Source organism: Betta splendens, chromosome 12 (assembly GCF_900634795.4).
Source record: "Betta splendens chromosome 12, fBetSpl5.4, whole genome shotgun sequence".
NCBI classification, from domain to species: Eukaryota; Metazoa; Chordata; class Actinopteri; order Anabantiformes; family Osphronemidae; genus Betta; species Betta splendens.
In genome coordinates, this window is record NC_040892.2 from 8,556,335 (window position 1) to 8,576,203 (window position 19,869).

Genomic DNA, 19,869 nt, shown 5'->3' on the forward strand with positions numbered 1-19,869 from the left:
TGCTTTGAAGCATTTGAAAAATGGAAAGTATGTAACAGATTCACCAGATGGGTATCACATCTTTGATATTCAGTAGGAAAAAAACCCTTCTTACTCCTGTGACTGTTAAATTCCAACAGTGTGTCACATTCAAAGCGAACCCTGCCCACTCATGTCTGTAATGAGACGCTGTGTGAAAAATGCCTGTTTTTTTAAACGCAGAAACTTCAAGACATGGAGGAGAGAAGAATCGAGAGGGTCGGAGTGTGCATGAAGACCTTTGCAGACGTAGATCGCCAAGTGCTGCCCATTGTGGGGAAATGTTTAGACGGCATGACGAAAGGCGCTGAATCCATTGACCCCAAGACTGTGAGTACACAGGATAAGAGACACAGTATGAGCGCACACACACACACACACACACGCCCATGTCAGTTACTCATCTGGGGTGTCGGTCGCTCCACGCAATCTCACATTTAGGCAACAAGCATAGTGGCTGACTGGCACTCTTAGGAGGCTTTTAAAAATAAAACAGCCCACCTGAGAACAGTGAAATGCTGAGGAAGGATTCTATGTCTGAACAAAATGATTCAATTTATGTGCTGGCCTCCCTTTAATACTAGGAAAGATGAATGAACGCAAGCACTCGCCCATGAAATACAGCAGTCCCCCCCTAAAGGGGCATTTCACAGGACTCACCCACTACTACACTCATTCAGGCTGGAAAAAAGAGCAAAGCTATTTTAGGGACAAAAATTCATATATCGAAACGCATTTTCTTTTCAATCTTGTTGTGGGTTGGAGCGGTATTAAATCTCTGGATTCCCCCTTAATTTCCACATGACTTATTCAGCGAGTACATGCCATCCAGGCAGCTCGAGTGTGTTCTCCCTTTTATTACCTGTCAGTGAGCTCATAGCTACACCAGCCAGAGTGATGCTTCATCCCCCATGCAGGCCCTGCTCCAAAGGAATGTCCTGCTCTGAGCTGCAGCTGTAATCCAGGGATCTCTAATATGCTTATTCTCCCCAGCCTCATGTTGATCAAACCTTCTAAGAGCCTCTCTGTTTTCAGTCACACACTTTCACACACAACTTCCCCCGAGTTGATTCGCAGTTGCTGCGTTACTTGGTAGTATTTATTATTTGGATGCTAACGCGACAGGCCAGATTCGCTGTGATATATCGCGTTCTGACATGTGACAAAAACAAGACTCTCCCTAGGGACCAAGTAGTAGTATGTGTGGGTGTGTGTGCATGTTTGTGTGCGTGGCCCAGCTCCAGGGAGATGACTCCAGCCTGTGACTGTCTGCTCCAGTAAACAACAGTGGGGGGGGATAACGTATCACATGTCTCTTCCTTCTCTTTGTCTCTGATTCTTCTCCCATACATGTAGTGAGCGTCTTTGACCCCCGATTCTAACTGCAGCCAGACCTTCCGGCCTTATCAGTGCAGATATGCAGCCTACATGATTAATCTATGCTTTCCTGTGGCTGACGAGCCCGGCTGTGTCCCCAACCTGTGTGCTTTGTCATAACCCCTGTTTGACAGATTTAGCTCTTTTCCTCTTTTCCAACGCGGCCCACAAAGCGAGTAACGACAGACGCTCTCCCCCATCTTTCATGACACACTCATGAACTCTTATCAGACAGAGCCCACTGTAAACACAGACTCACCAGGCCACTATTGTGCTGCGTCTTATCTCCAGACCTGCTGGTGAGGTGGACAATCCAAACAGAGAGACCCCCGCTCCCACTTTTAGTCGCCACTTTGTGTTTAAAACAAGTGTATGAAACTCTATGAAGAATGAACTTGTGACTGACCGCTGCCAAAACTGTCGCACGCTAGGATTCACAGCAGGTGGTGGAGTCCTATAAGTCTGGGTTCGAGCCCCCGGGGGATGTGGAGTTCGAGGACTACGGCCAGGCCATGAAGAGGACGGCGTCTGAAACCAGCCTGTCCAACACCAGAGAGGCCAAGGAGAGGCCTGCTGGCAAGAGCAAGGGCAAACTGTGGCCGTTCATTAAGAACAAGAACAAGGTAACACATCCGTTCATACTTACAGTAGCAAATGGTCGCAACATACAGTACAGTACAGTTTCCCTCTACTGGGGTCACTTCACACTCACATTACAGGTTGTATAACCTTGTATTGGTTCTGCCTTGTTACAGAGCTCACTGAAATTTTATTTGGTATTTTTTTTTCTTAAGTTCAACGAATGAGTTGCTAGTTCTGTGTTACTCCTGCCACTTTTGTTGTTATTCTTTGCCACCTGATTTCTCCTCCCTGGCAATCACTCACTGGGATCCGGAGCCTCACTTTAACACACACTAAACACGTTTCCACCTTCGCCCCGTGGACGGTCTCACCTACTGTAGCAGATATTAACTTGTTCTGGAATAACGCGTCTCTCTCCGCTGTTTTTCCCCCCTTCGAGCGGTAAATCAGTGGGTTTGTCCCGACCTCTCTGGCTGACTTACGGGCTGGTGGCGCTGTTGGTGTTGAAGTGAAACCAGAGCATGAGAGCCTACTGTACCGCAGACGGGTGTGTGTCTGTGGGAGACAAAGCCTGGAAGTGAGTGTGTGCAGATGATGGGAAGCACCAGCACCACTCCTGTATAAGTAGCTGTGGAAACTGGTGTTTCACCTCACACACAACAATAGATTACATTACCTGTAGCAAGTTTGAGGGAGTTATTTATAGTGATCATTCACATACATAATCAAGGCAAGTACAACATTATGATGGGCTTCTCTTTCATGTGTAATGGAAGATTTGCATGTGCTGTGGTGGTATCCTGTTCTAACCCCTGAACTGGTCAGTGAAACGCGCAGTCTGACATCTTGGGTCAGATTTCTCTGATGAGGACCTCAAATTCAGCTGCTGATGTCCTGGGGGGTGGGGGGTGTTTGGGGAGGGTGGGAGCAACAAATAGATGGGAAACCAACGCTTGCATGCGCTTTGACTGAAGCTCCTTGCTGTTGGGTTTGTTGCAGCCGCTTGCTTCGACCCGTTCTTACATTCCCCGCAAACGCCGGTCGTCCTCTTCTTTTTTATGTTCTATGTGTTCGACATTTTTAATCCACTTATACGCTAGGTTTGATGTTGGTTCCGTTGTCTCTTGCGTTCTGTTTGTTTTTAATATTTGTTGGAGGCTTATTTATTTCGTTTTGTGTTCCCTCCTCCTTTTCCTCCTTTGTCTTGTTTTTTCGTTGGATTTCTCGCCCCCTTCTCTTCTTCTTCCATGTTTTTTTCTCCTCCTCTCCGTCACGGCTCCCTCTCTTACCGGTAGCTTATGTCCCTGTTAACGTCCCCCCACCAGCCCCCACCTGCCCCCCCAGCCTCATCCCCGCCCTCACCCTCTGCTGTTCCCAACGACCCCCAGTCTCCCAAGCAGCACAAGGAGCCCCTCTCCCACCGCCTCAACGACTTCATGACCTCCAAACCCAAAATGCACTGCCTCCGGAGCCTGAGGCGAGGGGTAAGTGTGTGTATGTGTGTGTCCAGCCAGCTTTGTGCATGTGTGTGTTTGTGTACACCTGTATCAGAGCTCTGCACCCCCTGCACTGTATGAGTAGAGGAAGTAGAACTTGATCACATTTACCAGTAATGAGCACAGACGATGGCACCTCGATTAAAAAATAACAGTTTCATTTTCACATGTTGAGAACTGCATCTTGGCTCATAATGCTTAAATGACTAAAGTAGTATATTAACTCATACAGTGCTCGGGGTTTCTGCCTCTCTAGCATGCTTGTGTAGTGCGTAACTATGACTCCATGGTAACTGTCTGACTCACCATCCTGTCCCTTCATCTTTCATATTAACTGTGCTCATAATGAGTCCCTCTCACCTACTGTACCCCTCCCTCCCTTCTCCCGTTGACAGAAATTAGCGTGGCACCCCAGCGCTCTTGGCGGCAGCAGCATGGAGACTGCAATTGCTCCGTTTGCACTCCCCTGTAGTCTGATGAGGGCAGATTGCATGTGGTACATTAACCAGACGTAAGGAAGAGGATTCTATATCACAATATGAACCCGGGGCTTCAGGCCAGAGTCCCTCTGAGTGGAGGGAGGTGGGAGTAATTTTAGAAGCCTTATCAGCACCAGCCCAGAGTCCTGGCGGGTGTCATCACCAGTTGCCGCTCTGAAATCTAGCCACTGTCAGGCCTCAACAGGCCGGGGCAGGTCAAAGCACGCCTTCCCGTCTGCACTTCAACCTTCATCCCTCCCTGACCTCAGGAATGGGCGGTAGCTCACGTGTTCCTTCCGGGCCGCACACAAATAGGCTTAGTCGATTCTGGTATTTTTGAAAGGGCAGCCCTCGCTCCGAGTAAAAACACAGGCATGAATTGGTGCTAACACGACGTCTAAAAAGGCCAAAGAACAATACGCGGTACAGTGCGGCGTGTGAGATTATGTTAGAGGAAACGAGTGAAGGTCAGATGTAAAAAGGGAAGTGTGAAGGGTTTTTTTTTTCTAACTCCAGGCAGGAAGTGCACATTTCTCAAAGCGGAAGTGCTGCAACAGCTCTGAAGCAGAGCAGAGAAAACCTGTGTTAAATCAGATGCATTTGCCCTTAGCCCGCTATAAAGATTGAAGAGATTAAATTTTGACATTGCCACACAAATATAGGGTTAAATGAAGGTTTAGAGGTTAGAAACTAGGTCACAAATCCCAGCGGTGAATTAAACTTGTTCTCATTTTCAAACAGAATCACAATGTGTTTAATGAATTCGCACTCCTTTTCATGTCTCATGGCAGTCACCTGTATGTGTTTGTATGTTTTTAGATGTGGTACATTTTACCGTATAATTACGTTGTTTATATAAATACATTATATATTCTACGCAGAAACTACAACAGAAAGTACTCCAGCTAATACCAGGACCTACGAAGCCTTTAAAAGGCTCATCTTCTCTCAAAAGAGTCTTAGTCATGAAGCAGAGGAGCAAAGGCTTAGCTGGTACTGATGATCACTATTAGTATATTAATAAGATTTACTTATATTCAGCTGTACTGTATTTTTTTGGTCCTAGCACCTGCAGGGAGAACTTGTGTCATTAGGGATTAGGATGTTAGTCGCAGGAGAGTGAGGTGCTGTGTCGTCCTGCACAGTTGAGGGAGGTCTATCCCTGCAGGAGAACCAGTATGTGGTGCCAACCAGCTGTGTAATCCATCCACAGTCTTTGTGTGTGTGCGTGTGTGTACAGTATGTGTGTTGCTTGGGAGGAAATAGAGAAGGTGTATGTATTTAAGGAGTCCGGTAAGGAGCGTATGCATTATAAGAGCTTTAAGACATCAGTGCTGTTTTTCTGAGCTCTCATTGACGACGCTGTGTCCTCTCTGACGACCACTGCAGCAACAGTCGCCGCGCTCGCTCATTTGTCACAAAGAGCTAATGAAGAGGACTCTGGGCCGACCCACATATGCTTTCGAGGCCAGGCAATATGTTGTAAGTGTGTGTGACGGGCGCCAGTGAGTACCAGCGGCCGGTGCGTGTGCTTCTGTGGGCGTGTGCAGATGTGGCGTCCGGCGACGTGAGCGAACGGAGATGATGTGCGTTTTGTCTGTGATGAGTACGAGTCGTGTAGGCGACGGGCAGTAGCTTTAATGGTCATTTTTCTGTGTGACATCCAGCCTCTATGAGGGGAGTGCTTGTCGTAAGTGATGAGGCAAAATCTCCCCCACAGAGGAGGCTTTTGTGTGCGCCTGGCTCCGTGTGGATCATGTGACTGAAACCCGTAGAAATGGGACAAATGGCCGCATGTCTGGCACCTGCTTCCACTGTTCGTTTTTGTTATGCGGCCGTGTCCTGCAGCTGTGGGGGCTTCCTGGCCGAGCCGGCCATCCACTAGGGGTCAATTCACAAAGTGTAACAAGCACTGAGGGATGTGCGGTGCTGAGGGTGAGGAGGAGGAGGAGGGGGCCCTTCATCCCACCCAGCAATGACCCGCTCGTCACACTTTGGACCGTGGCTCGGCACACACTACCCAGAATTAACCCCTCCAGCGCTTTCCTTGTGCTGGCGTTGCATTGTCTGTCTATGAGGATCACACTATACCTGTATATCTGTGTCTGTCTGGGTGGTTTGAAGCCAACATGCAAATGCAGCTTCCCGACGACTGACTGCTTCAGATTATGTGCTTCCACTGCGTCCAGTGGCTTATGAAGCATCTTCATTTGCTCACGGAAAGACAATTTGTAAGTGAAGCTTCACACGTAGGAAATCCAAGCATCCTTTAGCGGCGCTGAGGCTCCCAGGGCGTCTTAGCGAAGACGGTAACGGACCATTACAGGTGGATGACTCGATTAGTGGGCCAAAATGAGGAGAGCTCCTTTGTGCACCAGCCTGCGAGCCTCTAACTGGATTATAGGTCATCTACTCTGTGCGCTGTGCTTTGCATTCAACACTTAACCACTTCCTTTGAAGAATCGCTGAGCAAATAATCCAAATAAACACAGTTACAAGCATTTATTTTGCTCTTTTTACTCCATCTACCTTTTTGTTCCCTTGGCTACATTTTTTCTGCTGCTTTAATTTAAAGGCATAGTGTTTCGTCTAGGATAAGGGTTTTAATAGCTGAAGTTTTAAGGCGTCCTGCCAGCTTGCGTTGTGTGCACAGTATCTGCCTCCATGTCCAACGTACAGCACCTGGTTTGTCACACGTGCTTTTGGCGCCCTCTGCTGTCACATTCTAGTTGCTGTCGCAGCAGCAGAGCGCGGTCAAGAAGTAAAGGACACATCTGTCCCTGCTGCAGCCGCTCCCCCTCTACTTCTTCCTCTCCATTTGTTCTTTTCATCCTTTACTTCACGCTTGTGCGGGGTGTGGGTTACTTTTTCCCGACCTCGTTCCCATTTTCGCATTAATCCATCATGTTTGACGTGCTAAACTTCACCACGTTAGGAAAGAGCGGGGGCTTTTTCTTGGACACCGCCTGCACAGAAAGCCAAAACGCTTCAGTGTACGCTCTTTTCCTCAACGGTGAAATTTGGCAAAGGAAAGCTTCAACCATAGAACACATGTACAGTTTGTTTGATTCAAGGAAGATGAAACAAATGCCTGATTTTCTACTGATGTTGACTTCTGTGTGTCTCTTTTTCCTCCCGCTCCCCATGAAGCTTTCTCTGAAGCTGGTAAGCATGACCGCGTAACCGCACTGTAGCGGCATGACCCATAGCACGCATGTCACGTCCTCCCAGTAACACGCTGTCATTAATGTTCTGTGAACCGCCACCTCCTCCCGTTTTCCAAGTGAATAATTTCAGTTTTTGCTGTGGCACAACGATGGACCGCAATCATGTCGTTGTCTCATTTCAATGTTGTTTTGTTGTTTTATGTTGTGGTTGTGTTGTCGTGGCGTCTCTCCCAAACTGTGTCTGTGGTCTCTGTGGTGCAGATCACACTCAATTCCCAAGTCCGGAATCTCATTGAGGTGATCATATTTACTCTATGTGTTACTCGTCCGTCTCGTAGTCTGGTAGTCCCTGTTGTCTCGACAAATTCTATGTCCTGGTAACATACTAATCTAATCCCAGGTATAGACACTCACTCACATCCTTACACTGCATGCGTTTCATGTCATCTGTACAGTAGGGTGCATTGTGATCTGCTGTTGATTAAGCTTTCAAAGCAATTCACTTGAAGCTGTGAAGAAATGGACCGACATTTGAAAAAAAATGTACATATTTTCAGTTGTATTTAGTTTTTATCTGAGGAGATTTATGCCAGATTCCCTTCAAAGAGATTAATATTTACCTAATATAACCTATGGGTCAAACATCAAAGAACACTCTAGCCAATGCCTGCAAGTAGTTTTAGTTTGTTTGATTAAAGTTAATCATGTAGACTTTTAGCATTTAACTCAGGGTCCATAGAGGAAACCTAGAATTAATACATGATGCATGTGTGATGAGATCGTAGCATGATGCCGGATAGCGGTGGACAGGTCGCTGTGTTGCATGCCTGGTAAGTGTTGCATGCTGATGCATGGGGGTGGGTGGGGGTTGTCGCTGTTTGACGTGGCTTATGTGCAGCGAATCCTGGCCCCAAGTCCGTGACTGTGACGCCACCTTCGAACTATTCAGTCCGTGCAAGATTTAGTTTTAGTTGATAAAAATGAGTGTGAGCGCTGAATAAAGACAGCACGAAGATGCTGATACTGACATGCCTGCATGGAGTTTAACCCAGTTAAGCACTGGAAACATTCTGGTCTTAATATAACCAGCGGCTTATTAGGTGAAAGGCCTCAAGCCTGTACACAGACCAGCTCTGCGTTAATGTGGCTGCAGTCGCTCCTTCAAGCTAAATCATGTACTTAAAACACAAGACGAGCTCCATTTGTGGGGCTGTCATCCATCCACCCATGAGTCAGGGTTCACACTGCTGCACATAGCCAGAGAAACGTGAAAACAGCCACACAGCACACAAAACAATGTGAAAGTTACTGTTTTTCATCTTTGCTTCTTTCCGTCTTCGCCCTCTCGTCTCCTCTTTTGCACTGTCAGGGTTCTGGACCAGAGGACTTCAGCCACCTGCCGCCAGAGCAGAGGAGAAAGAAGCTGCAGGGCAAGATAGACGAATTAAACAAAGACATTCAAAAAGAAATGGACCAGAGGTATTATTATGAGGTTCTGTCTTCCATTCACGAGGAGCGGTATTTGTGCGTGCACCGTTTTCTAATAAAACACTAATAATTTGATCCCCTGCAGGGATGCTTTGACTAAGATGAAAGACGTGTACGTGAAGAACCCTCAGATGGGAGACCCGGCCAGCGTGGACCCCCGGCTAACAGAAATAGGCCAGAACATCGAGAAGCTCCAGTTTGAAGTGCAGAAATTCGAGGTTAGCTCGAATTTGAGAGCCCAGCGTTATTTTTTCCAAGGCTGCAGTGTTTGGTTTGTCTCGGACAGTAAATAATGAGGCGTTGGGGCTCACTGCTCCAGCTGGAGTCGCTCCAAAGAAGCCTGACGCTGGCCCATATTAGGAGAAGACGTGATGCAGCTGCAGGGCCTGGCCGCGTGGACAACAATGGCCTAGATTTACTGTGAAACGGAGAAGCCTCGGGGCTTGAAGTGCGACGAGACCCGCACGTGCGTAACGACTGCATTGCTTTTCAGGGCTGGTTAGCGGAGGTGGAGGAGAGGATGCCGTCCAAGAGCGACTCGCACCGCAGGAGTGGAATCTACGAGACTCAGAACAGCACGACAGTGAGCAACAACTGCGCGCAGGACAGGGAGAGGTATGGTACACTCGGACGAACAGCAGCCCAGGAGCCGCCCTCCCACGGTGGACTACGTTTTCACGGTGTATTTACTCTGTGTGTGTGTTGGCCCTTGAGCAGCCCGGACGGCAGCTACACGGAGGAGCAGAACTCAGAGACTCAGGTCAAAGTCAACCCCGCCCCCAACCCCGCCCCCGCCCCCGCCCCCGCCCCCCACTCCATCACGCCGGACTTCGACGACGAGTTCGACGACGACACCCTGCCCACCATCGGCACCTGCAAAGCCTTGTACCCCTTCGAAGGTAGCAGCAAAGCAACCCGCACGCAGCCACGCTTCGGAGGAGGCCTCCTCACGCTCTTCTTCTCTCCATTCCGCAGGTCAGAACGAGGGCACCATCTCCTTGGTGGAGGGGGAGCTGCTGTACGTGATAGAGGAAGACAAAGGCGACGGCTGGACGCGGGTTCGCAGGAACGAGGAGGAGGAGGGATACGTCCCCACATCCTACGTCGAGGTCTTTTTGGAAACTAATGCCAAAGGTGCTATGACATACATCTAAATCAGCAAGCAAGTGCGTTTTGTTACCGTGAGCCCGTGCGTTTCCACTCATGAACACTCATAAACACGTCGGGGAGGTTATAGAGATAAGATAAATTCTCCCACACACTCCTCATGTCTCCTGCGGAGGGAAGGACCTGTCAGATTTGTCCATTGTGCCTCATGACAGTTGTGACAGTTGTGTGGGCGTTTGTCACTTTGCACTGTTTGTGAGCTCTGTGCAAAACACAGCTGGGCCACATGTTGTTTGCTAGAAGCTTGTAGTTCCTCATCGCTCACTCACTGCAGTGCCACCTAGTGGTTGTTTAAAGAAGCCACCTCCTCTCAAAGCATAACAGGGCAAATCACCAGTCTCCTGTACATTTCAAACACACAGTACTTGATTTGTGTTTTGCTTGTAAGCGTTGCAGTATCACCTCCAACTCACCGCGCTTTTAATCACACGCCGATCACGGCGGTCGGGCAGAACCATCACGGCGCGGTTCTGGTTGATTCGGTCCACCTCCTGCTCCTCAAAGGAAAGCATGCTCCATGTGCAATCGTGCAAATGTAATTTAAACATGCTGTAAATTGTGAATAAATATGAAAAGATATTTTTGTAGGTTAAACAATAGAAAATATTATTGCACCCGCTCAAGTGTTGCATGCTGTAAGTTGATCATAGTGCTGTTGAAACATAAGATCAAGTTGTAAGAGCGATCCTTGATTTGGGTTAAATTTATTCAATAATCGCATTAGTGACTAATTGTTATCTCCTGCTGTTTTTTTGAACCTTTTAATAAGTTTCGGCTGTTCTCAGACCAGCGCTAAGGCAGTAAAGATGTCTGGTAGGACAAATGAAGCTGGTCTTGACTTAGCTTTGTGGTTTCCTGCATGGGTCTCTGAGCTGCACCTCCTCCAGGGGTGCATTTACTAAAAGCATGGTGTCTGTGTCCTTCACAGTCTGGTCAGCTTCCTGCAGCTCTTACATCAGTCATGCATGAGCCTGCGTTTAACTTAACACACTCTGCCGTCCGGCGAGGATTCGTAGGTGCGCATATTGTGCATTCGGAAGAGAAAAGCATTTTACGTACATTACGTGGAATCAGATCAGTGCTGTAGACAATGGAGGCTTTTCACACACACAAAAGCCGACAGCTTTCTGCTGACCTCATCGTTTTATCTGTCTCATTGAGAACTGGGTTTCTGTACTTTCATCAGAGTTTTTAAACCCATCTAACTTTGCTTTTTGTCATTTGTTTTGTGTGTTTGTATTTTCTTTTTTTTTTTTAATTGCAGATTCCTAAACTCGCGAGGCTGGCTGAGGAATGACAGGGCAAGCAGCCTCGGAGAAAACCACCACGCTCCTCACACGTCACACACAGCGTCCGAGACAGAGCCAAACCGCACCTGAATCTGAAAAAGAGACACAATTGGGAAACGCGTCTCAATTTCCAAACCCTAGTAGAAACAAACAACAAACACCTGCGATTTCAAGCAACAATAGGAGAAATTCATCATTTATAGACACAGCGTTTAGCATCTATTTTCATTTCTAACACTCATCCAGGAGTCTCAACCACATCCAATTTGCTGTTTTGTTGCAAAGCTTTGCTTCTCAGTGTAACTAACTCTGCTTGCACCACGCGCTCCAGAACGTGGCTGCTGGCATCTGGAATCCCCCCCAATCTACACACACACACACACACACACACACACGCACTGGTGTGGTCAGAGACAGGACAAAAAGCTGCGGGAGGAGGGAGGAACGTCCATTGTGTGTGTGTGTGTGCATGTGTGTGTGAGTCGTTAAACTCTAACTCCAGTATTGACTCAAGAGAATCACTCTGAGCTCATCCATCTACAAACGAGCCTGAAGACCTCGTCTGTCTGAAATCAGCTGCATTTGCGGGTGTCACCGACTGGATCGTGCACCTCTGTACCGTTGGACGTGAATGCCTGTAGATGTTTGTGTCATTGTTCTGCTTTCTACACGCCCACTTTCAGAACCACCTGGAAGGGGTGAAGGTGCCAGACGCCGGGCCGGTCACCCCCCCCCCCCCCCCCCCCCCTCTTTATTTTTCCATCCACCACTTCTTGCCTTGCCAGTCGCGTCGGTTCCTCTCTCTGACCACACCTCCCCCTCCACCCCCCTCCCCCCTTCACGGCCTTTCCCTCCTCGGGCGGCTCGGGCTAATATCCCTCGGCTGCTTTGAGCTTCCTCACTGTGTCGCCACAGCCTGGGGGGCGGGGGTCCCCTCGGCGGGCGCTGTGGTGCGCTGGCTGCATGCTTGCCCTGTCTTCCTCCTCGCCCCTGTGCTGGCAGCTCGGAGCGGCCGCCTGCAGCCTCCAGCCTTTCTATTCAGTTAACCCTCATTGCCTGGTCATACTGTTTGAATTAACAGCTACTGTTTGGGTTCAGTGCCTGTGGTTTTTTTTATATACACTTCTATTTTCTGTTCAGTTCAGAAAAGCATGTTTCCCTTTCTTTAACCTCATTGTTCCCAGTGTAATCTGACAGAAATGGGGGTTGGAACCGTCGTTTACCGAATGGTCTTTTGCATAAAGTAGGTAGCTCATGGATGTCTTGTGAATTTGTTTTGCTCTAAGTTCACAGTACAGTGGAACTGTTAGTATTGTATGTTTTGATCAGAGCGTCTAATGCAAGTTGTGGTTAGTTTACAGTTAAATCACCGTGTGGAGGTGCTTCCTCAGTCGTTTCAGAAATGAAACCTACAGTATGAAGTTGGGAGTCACCTGATGCTTTATTAAGGTCTTCCTACTGCCTAATGCTTATGAAAACATACTGTGATTCACAGTTTTTTGTGGATTTTGACTGAATTTTGAGTGAGATTTTGGGCCACCTGTTACTCATTCTCGACTGAACGAGTGATGCTGTATCTGTGAACTGATCGAAAGGATGAGGAAGCGATGATCCCAGAGGTTAAACACAAAGGATGTGCACTGGCTTCACTCTCAGCGGCACATAATGTACATGTTAACATTTTGCTTTTCTATTTGACGACATTGTGTTTCTGTTTTTATTTTAAGCTGAAATCTTGTAGCTTTTCTGCCTGGACAGGACTTAAAAACGTCCTTTAACTGCGATTATGAGTAACAATTACATTGTTTATGTTTTTGGGTGACACCATTGTGAGAGAATTCAAACACTTGGAAACGGATACATGACGGACTGAACGATGATGTGCACTGTTGAGTGAAGCAATGATCAGATCCCTGTTGTATTGAGATTTTCCACCCGTCACTCAACTTATCAAACAGACCTTTTTTGCTTGTTACATTTTCTGAGCTATAAGAAGAATCAGATGAGACACAGACGGTGGCGCCTGCCGCTGCTCTGCAACAACAACCGCCACAAACCTTTTAGTCGATGCCCCTGAATAACCTGCCTGTACAGTGGAAATGGCGCGATGGAATCAGAGAGAATATATATGAATATATAAATATTGAAATTTAAAAAGGAAAACATCTATTTTAACTATTGAAAGTCTTACACTTTATCTGCTTTGCTAAGTGAGACTTCTTTCCTTTGTAAGGTCTACCAAATGGTGTGTTTTGCACTTTTTTTGTTTGTGTTCCATGTGGTAGACCATGCTTGTGTTCTGGAGCACTGAAAACATTGTATTGTGTTTACCGTGCCAATTAAATATGCCTGGAAAATAAAGATTCCGGTGTAATGACTTTTCTTTGAGTCAACAGCCCACAATCCCTCTGCGTTAATAATTTCTAACAGCATGTGTGTATCTAAAAAAGGAGCGCCTGCGATGCAGTACCCCATCGTGGCCACCAGGTGGCAGAAGGGTTCCATCAACATGGGAACTCCACTTGGATTCAGATGAGTCAGAGCTTTTTTCTTGCACTGTTAGTGACAGAGTCAGTTTATGTATAGATTTGAAAATGTGTGACTTGATTCAAACTTAAAAAAGTTTGGCCTCAACCCAGGATTTAGGTGTTTTGAATTTTTTTGAACTCCTCCCTCATGGTGTTCTGTGTGCGTTTTCCCCTTCGTGTTGCACTGCAGCAGTCAGATGTATTGATCTGACCCACACGCACACATGGGCTGTGCTGCTTGACTCGCCCAGCTGCAGCAGCTGGGACCAGTCCCAGTTGCCCCACACAAATATGCGGGCGCATGCTGTGTACCAGATGCTCCGCTCACCTCTCTCAAACAGCCTAATTGGCCTTTGCACCCTGGAACACACAAAGCTGCGCCGTACTGTGGCTCGAAAAGGCTAAAGAAAATTAGTAGCTTCGGAGGATCCTGTGGGGCGAGCAGGCTTTTTGTTCCAACATGATTCAGAGTTATTTCCACTTTGCTCTTAATTGTTTTTTTTGGCAGAGGAATCCGTTTCCATTATTTGCACAAGCTTCCCAGCAATGGCAGGCATTCCCAGATCATGAAGTAAATGGGTGTTTATCTATGACTACTTATATGTATTATTTAAAATAATCATACATTTTCAAATTGGCCTCAGACAAATTGCCCATCTGGTCCAAAGAAGTCAGAACAATCTGTTCATTCAGCCACTGATAGATGAGCTTTTTTGCAGCACAGTGGTTTTAATCACAGTCAACTCAGAGATATAATCAAGACAATCCTTCATTTTATTAAAATGACTGGATTTTTCGGTTCAATCTGTCCCGTTGAGTGTAAACATCATTGTTCAAGTCCCGGACATGTAACAAAGTCTGGACTAAACATTGGCTTTCCAGCCAGTTTGACCATTTAGTCACATTCAGAGCGCTCGGGGTGTGCGTCCATCTGAAGAAGGAAGCAGCACCCAAAATACTGGGTTTTCAGTGAATGAGTTTGAATTCTACTGAATGGACTTTTCCTGCTGCTGGTTTCACTGTTTGCTCCTGCAGGCCTGGTGCCGCCGCGCCCGGTGTGATATCGAGCAGCCTGAAAGCTCACCTCAGGAGATCGGGCCTGTCATTAAGGGCGCCTGGTAAAGTCAGTCCGGCTCCTTGTTACAGCAACACACACATGCTGTTAATACAAGAGACACTCGCATACAGTACTGTAAGACATGCACAGGCGCTGTAACAGTGTAACAGAGGAGGTCTCCAGAAAAAACATGAAAAATGTACAAAAACGGGTCAAAGAGAAGCCGGTTCCTCCATCTGGAATAGATTCAGCGTCAGCAGGAGGACCTGAGCTGAGGTAATAGTTGGACCCAGGCTTCACTTTTCTATAGTATTTTGCACGTTTATGACAACTCAGCACTGTCCAACCTCCACCAGAACAACAACAACAACATTATGACCTTGTTACGCCTCCATCTGGCCGCAACTCATCCACATCATCATCGAGAAATGTCTGTAGCGCGACAAATCTGCCGCAGATGGAGCAGAAAAACGTGCCGCTGGTCGGTTTGAACATTCTCTGGAGTTGACTCACGTGAGCACGTTGCGGCAGTCAGAACTTTCTCAGAGCTCTGAAGCCACTGCTTATGTGTACTATATGTTTATGTATGTGTGTGTGTGTGTGTGTGTGTGTGTGTGTGTGCGTGTGTGTGTGTCTCCACTTTCCCCCGGTGCGTCGTCTCTCATCTCTCTAATTAGGGCCCCACTGCTAATTAAAGACGCGGCCGCGGGTCACACCTCGCAATCTGCCGGCGAATCTCAACATCTCCATCCTTTGCTCATTTTCTGCTTTCTCCAGTGGCGTGAGCAAAATAACGATGGGGAAGAAGTGGGGAAACGATCAGAAAGAAACCAGGACTCTGACGTCATGAGCCACTGGAGGACTCGACCGCTTACACTTTCCCAGTGTCAGCTAACTGCATGTTTAAGTCCTGTCTTTGGGCAGTTTTCTTAATATTTGTTTGTGAAAGGAGGCGATGGGAAGCTTCAGTCGTCACCTTTGAACAAACCCCCCCCACAATTAAAAAACACAAAAACAAGAGTAGCAAACAATGAAATTCCTGCGCCGACCTCTTCACCCTGAGGTGTAGTTTGGATTCAACAGTGGCTCGGAGCCACGGGGCCGGTCTGCGCCGGGGGATTTCTCATGCGGAGCGCTGCCCTTTAAATCCGACCCTATGGAAAATGACACATTTGGCTGCGCGAGGAAGCCCCCACCGCAGCACAAACACAGGCTGTGGCCTCCGTGTGATCTTTGGACACTTTCGTTTCACTGTGACTGCAGCTGCGGCGGGCGTCCAGCTCGGGACCACCTCAGACTCCAGGCAGAGCCGGTCCGACCGCGCTCCCGGCGGAGCCAGATACGAACCATGGGAAACGTTGTGAATCTTCTAACCCTCCGTCTGAGGGACTCACGGCCCCAGAAACAGGCTTTAATTAAGAGCCCCTGTCACCAGTTAAAGCCCAGGGTGCCTGTGGGGGGGCCGCTCTCATTTCTTCTCCTTTTAATTCATGAGATAGGCCCCACCGTGGGCCCGTGTCATTCCTGAACTGATTACCAGTCGCAGGACGCATTCCCGGGGCTCCGCTAATGAAAACGTGTTGGGAAGCGACTGAGCGCACGCATTTAAATGAACGATTGCATCTTTTATATCGCGCTCTGTCTCGAGAATGAGTCTAGGCGTTAACTTATACAGCAAGAGTGGTAATATTTTATTTTATTTACAAAATGAGTTAATGCTGCTTTAATGTCACCAGTATAGATACTGTCCACTGCTACAGCAGGATGCAGTCGCTTTCTCTGTATTTATCTGATCTTTGGATCTTTAACTCTACCTATACTTTGACAGCGGTGGTTTCTGCTGCTGCTGCTGTCACCAAATGGAAGATAACTCTGAAGTCAGAGGCCAAATGAATGGGTTTCAGCTCTCTGCTGCTTCTAATTAGGCCAGTTGTGTAAATGCTATCACACAAGGCGCTGTTTACTGCAGGTATCTTGGTAAATGTAGGAAAAACGTGATCGTATGCTGTAATTGCTACGTGTGGCCACAAGGGGCGCTGTTCCGGAGACGTTGCACCTATAAATTAGTGTAAAATAGTCACACGTCAACGACGGGTTTCAGAAACACCCACAATCGGCCCCGTTCGTGTTGATGTCAGGCGTTTGGACGTGTCCCAGCAGGAAGGACACGCGTGCAGCTCGCTCCCCGTCCCAGCAGCCGGGGAACAACGCTGTCATTGTGTTATTAGTTGCACCTGTGCTCTCTGTCTGGCTTCTTACAGGCCACGGCCTCTGAGCAGCGGGATCGATGACGCTCGTGCTACTTTGCAACCTCCTGCGGGTGAGGCAATAAAACCCTGAACAACATTACGGTTAAACAGCCAGATTGCATGAAGGCTTTGTGGCTAATAACGCAGGTAATCTTCAGCGTTTTTGTCCCAGAACCACAAAAGGAGCCACTCTTCTGCTGTGTCAGTGACCTAGAAAAGCTGCTTCACGTTCTGGTTCATCAGCTGCTGCATCGCTGAGCCGTCTCCTGCGTCCACGTCGAGTCCAGTCAGATTCTGCCGCTGTGATTTTACCCGGCGCGGCTGGAAAGACGGGTCACTTTCTCTGCTGTCTCCGCTTCACGTTTTCATTTTCCTCTGTTTCACAGCTCACCTGCCAACACGGTTCCTGCATCTGGTCCCGCAGTGTTTCGCTGTTTCCCGTGTCTCCACTAAACCTCCACCGCTTTCAGGTGACCTCATATTTACATAATATTTGTACCGAAGGGAAGCAAAGTCCCCAAAACTCTCCCTTCATTTATGGTAATTCTCATTTATTTATCACGATTTAGGACTACGAGACTTTATCAGCTCTGTCTTTTTTTAACATAGTGCTGCTGATATAAAACATCTCTGTTATATAATATAATAGGAATTTACAGGGATCTGTGTTACTTTTATGTGCATCCATTGCACATAAACATACACAAGTGCATTGTGGGAGCTCTTGAGGTCTAAAGAACACGTTGAATGAATTTTAGTTCCCATTAAACTTTTGCAAAGTCTCTGATGTGGATATTTGGCAGCGCCGCTTCGGTCCATCGGCGAATGCTGGATTGAATGCATCGCACGGAACCACTGCCATAAACCCACTGGCAGGAACACACTGCACTGGAAACGCACAACGTCCAGAAAAAGAGTTGAAAAGAGTAGAAAAGAGTTCAACTTTCACTTTTATTCCAGACAAAAATGAACAAGTGAACTATTGATGCTGGACCAGGATTTAAAACAGCCGGCTTCTAGTTCTGCACGTGACATGTTTTTTTAACGTTTTTTTAACGTGGCTACTTGAGACTGTTTGGATTAGATTTCCGATGGCCTCGCGATAATCTATCACTTATATGGAGCTTGCTGTGATTGTGTTTGCCTAAAGGAAGTCCCTGTGGTTCTGCAGCTCACGGTGACGCGTCGCTGCTATAACAGGGATTTCTCCGTCCGAGGTTTCGACTTCAAAGGCAGACTTTGGCCCAGCGCTCGAATCTACTATCCCAGGAAACTGAAGCCAGGTGTGAGATTTCCACCCCCTCCGCTTTTTTTTTTTTTTTTTTTTATCTCGGAAACGTTGGCGGCTGAAACAAGCAGGTGTCAGTTGGATTCAGAGACTCCAGCTGCGATACGAAAGCAATATTTGATTCTAAGCCGGAGCTCAGAATAACAAGGTGCCTGAAGGTGTCACGCAGATCAGCACAGATTCCCTTCAGCCGACACCAAACTCTGTAATCAAACCGAAACGGAGGGAGGTTTGGACTCGGGTGGATTAAAGCCAAAACGTAGCTTTATTTATAATCACAGCACAGAAAGAGGAGGCTGATCCAGGGTCAGGTTGCATGTGGGTGGGCTTTAAAGCTCCTATAGAGCAAACCTGATCAAAGTCACCGATTGGCTGCTGAATGGATCTGCCCGGCCGCTCCAAACGCACTGGGCCGGTTCGACCGACCCGAGAGTCACGCGCCGCCAGCACCGCTCGCTGCTTTGGGTCGACTTGAAGCACAGGTTGAAGCAATGACCTTAATGATGCATCTGTTCCATTAGGCGTCCTAGTAATGAGTCACTGGGCTCGTTAGCACGGCCCTGAGACGGGGGTGGGGGTGAGGGGGGGGCACTGCTGATGTCATGACCGCTATTATTAACATCTGTAGCCGACAGTTTGAGATAAAATGGAGTCTGTCTCGTGCATCGACCCAACAGAACCATCTTCAAAGAACGTCAGTGCAAGTGATGTGCACTGCGTCACAACGCGGAGCAGTGAACAGTAGGATGAATGGATCTGCTGCATGTGCGAGTCCGCTCGTTCAGGTGCTTTGCCCGGCGATGACGCTTTGTAGCTGCAGGCTAATTGAACGGATGCTGATTGGCTCCTGGTGGAACGAGGACAGCGTGGGAACGTTTGTGTCCGAGGACGGAGCCACAGTGAAGCCGGTGTGTTAATAGGTTCCAAAGTTGTTTTCTTTGACACAATTGCTCCAGTTTTTCAGTGTGTGTGCGTGTGTGTGTGTGTGTGCGTGTGTGTGTGTGTGTGTGTGTGTGTGTGTGTGTGTGTGTGTGTGTGTGTGTGTGTGTGTGTGAGGGTGGGTTCCTCACAGCTGGTGTTCAGCTGGGCTGTAACAAGGCTGGGGACAGCACGCGCTGCGCCTCCCAACTCATCCCCCCTTCTCTTCAGTCCCCCCAGACTCCGCTCCGGCCTCACACTGTGGAGCACAGTTTACACGGTAATTGCTTTTTTGTCTTGCAATTTATTTGCGCTGCAGTCGTCTAGCAACCACCACAACACACGCCGGCTCCTCCTCCCCTACTACTCGCGTGCCATTGGCTGTTGTGCTCCCTGCTTCACTCCTGCTGCTGGCTGCGGTTCATGTTTTGGGATGTGCAGGTACCGCTGGTAGTGCATGGGTGTGAGATAGGCAGCAACACATGTTGGCTGGTCCTGGTGGGAGTTCGGTGACAAGCTGTGACTCAGAAAAACCGAGGCCCTCCAGTAATCAGAGAGAGATAGCGGCGTTTCAAGCGTTGGACAGTCACAGTGTTGTATGGGAACTTATTACCGCTTCGCTCTTCCGCCTCGTCTCCCTCGTCTACAGTGAATGTTTTCTGGAGCGAACGAGGGGGATCAGCAGCCAATGCCTCTGGTCGGCCATGACATCATCCCCGCACACATCTGGAAACGCTGTGTGTGTGTGTGTGTGTGTGTGTGTGTG

General features: G+C 48.0%; 1 protein-coding gene across 30 annotated transcripts in view; it reads left to right on the plus strand.

The window, feature by feature from the left end:
- The window catches only part of LOC114866594 (formin-binding protein 1), a 39,029-nt gene extending 25,605 nt beyond the window's left edge, over positions 1 to 13,424 (plus strand). For 6 of the 30 annotated variants that reach the window (XM_055513276.1, XM_055513274.1, XM_055513262.1 and 3 more), the window contains 11 exons: positions 202 to 348; positions 1,827 to 2,018; positions 3,273 to 3,461; positions 5,342 to 5,434; positions 7,103 to 7,117; positions 7,381 to 7,416; positions 8,489 to 8,598; positions 8,693 to 8,825; positions 9,101 to 9,221; positions 9,312 to 9,506; positions 9,583 to 13,424. In XM_055513276.1, coding sequence (XP_055369251.1) covers positions 202 to 348; positions 1,827 to 2,018; positions 3,273 to 3,461; positions 5,342 to 5,434; positions 7,103 to 7,117; positions 7,381 to 7,416; positions 8,489 to 8,598; positions 8,693 to 8,825; positions 9,101 to 9,221; positions 9,312 to 9,506; positions 9,583 to 9,761 — 1,410 coding nt within the window. In that variant the 3' untranslated portion in view covers positions 9,762 to 13,424. Of the gene's footprint in view, positions 1 to 201; positions 349 to 1,826; positions 2,019 to 3,272; positions 3,462 to 5,341; positions 5,435 to 7,102; positions 7,118 to 7,380; positions 7,417 to 8,488; positions 8,599 to 8,692; positions 8,826 to 9,100; positions 9,223 to 9,311; positions 9,507 to 9,582 lie in introns of all 30 variants that reach the window. The other 24 variants (XM_055513265.1, XM_055513267.1, XM_055513269.1 and 21 more) reach the window with 19 other exon arrangements.
- Positions 13,425 to 19,869: the final 6,445 nt, after the last annotated feature.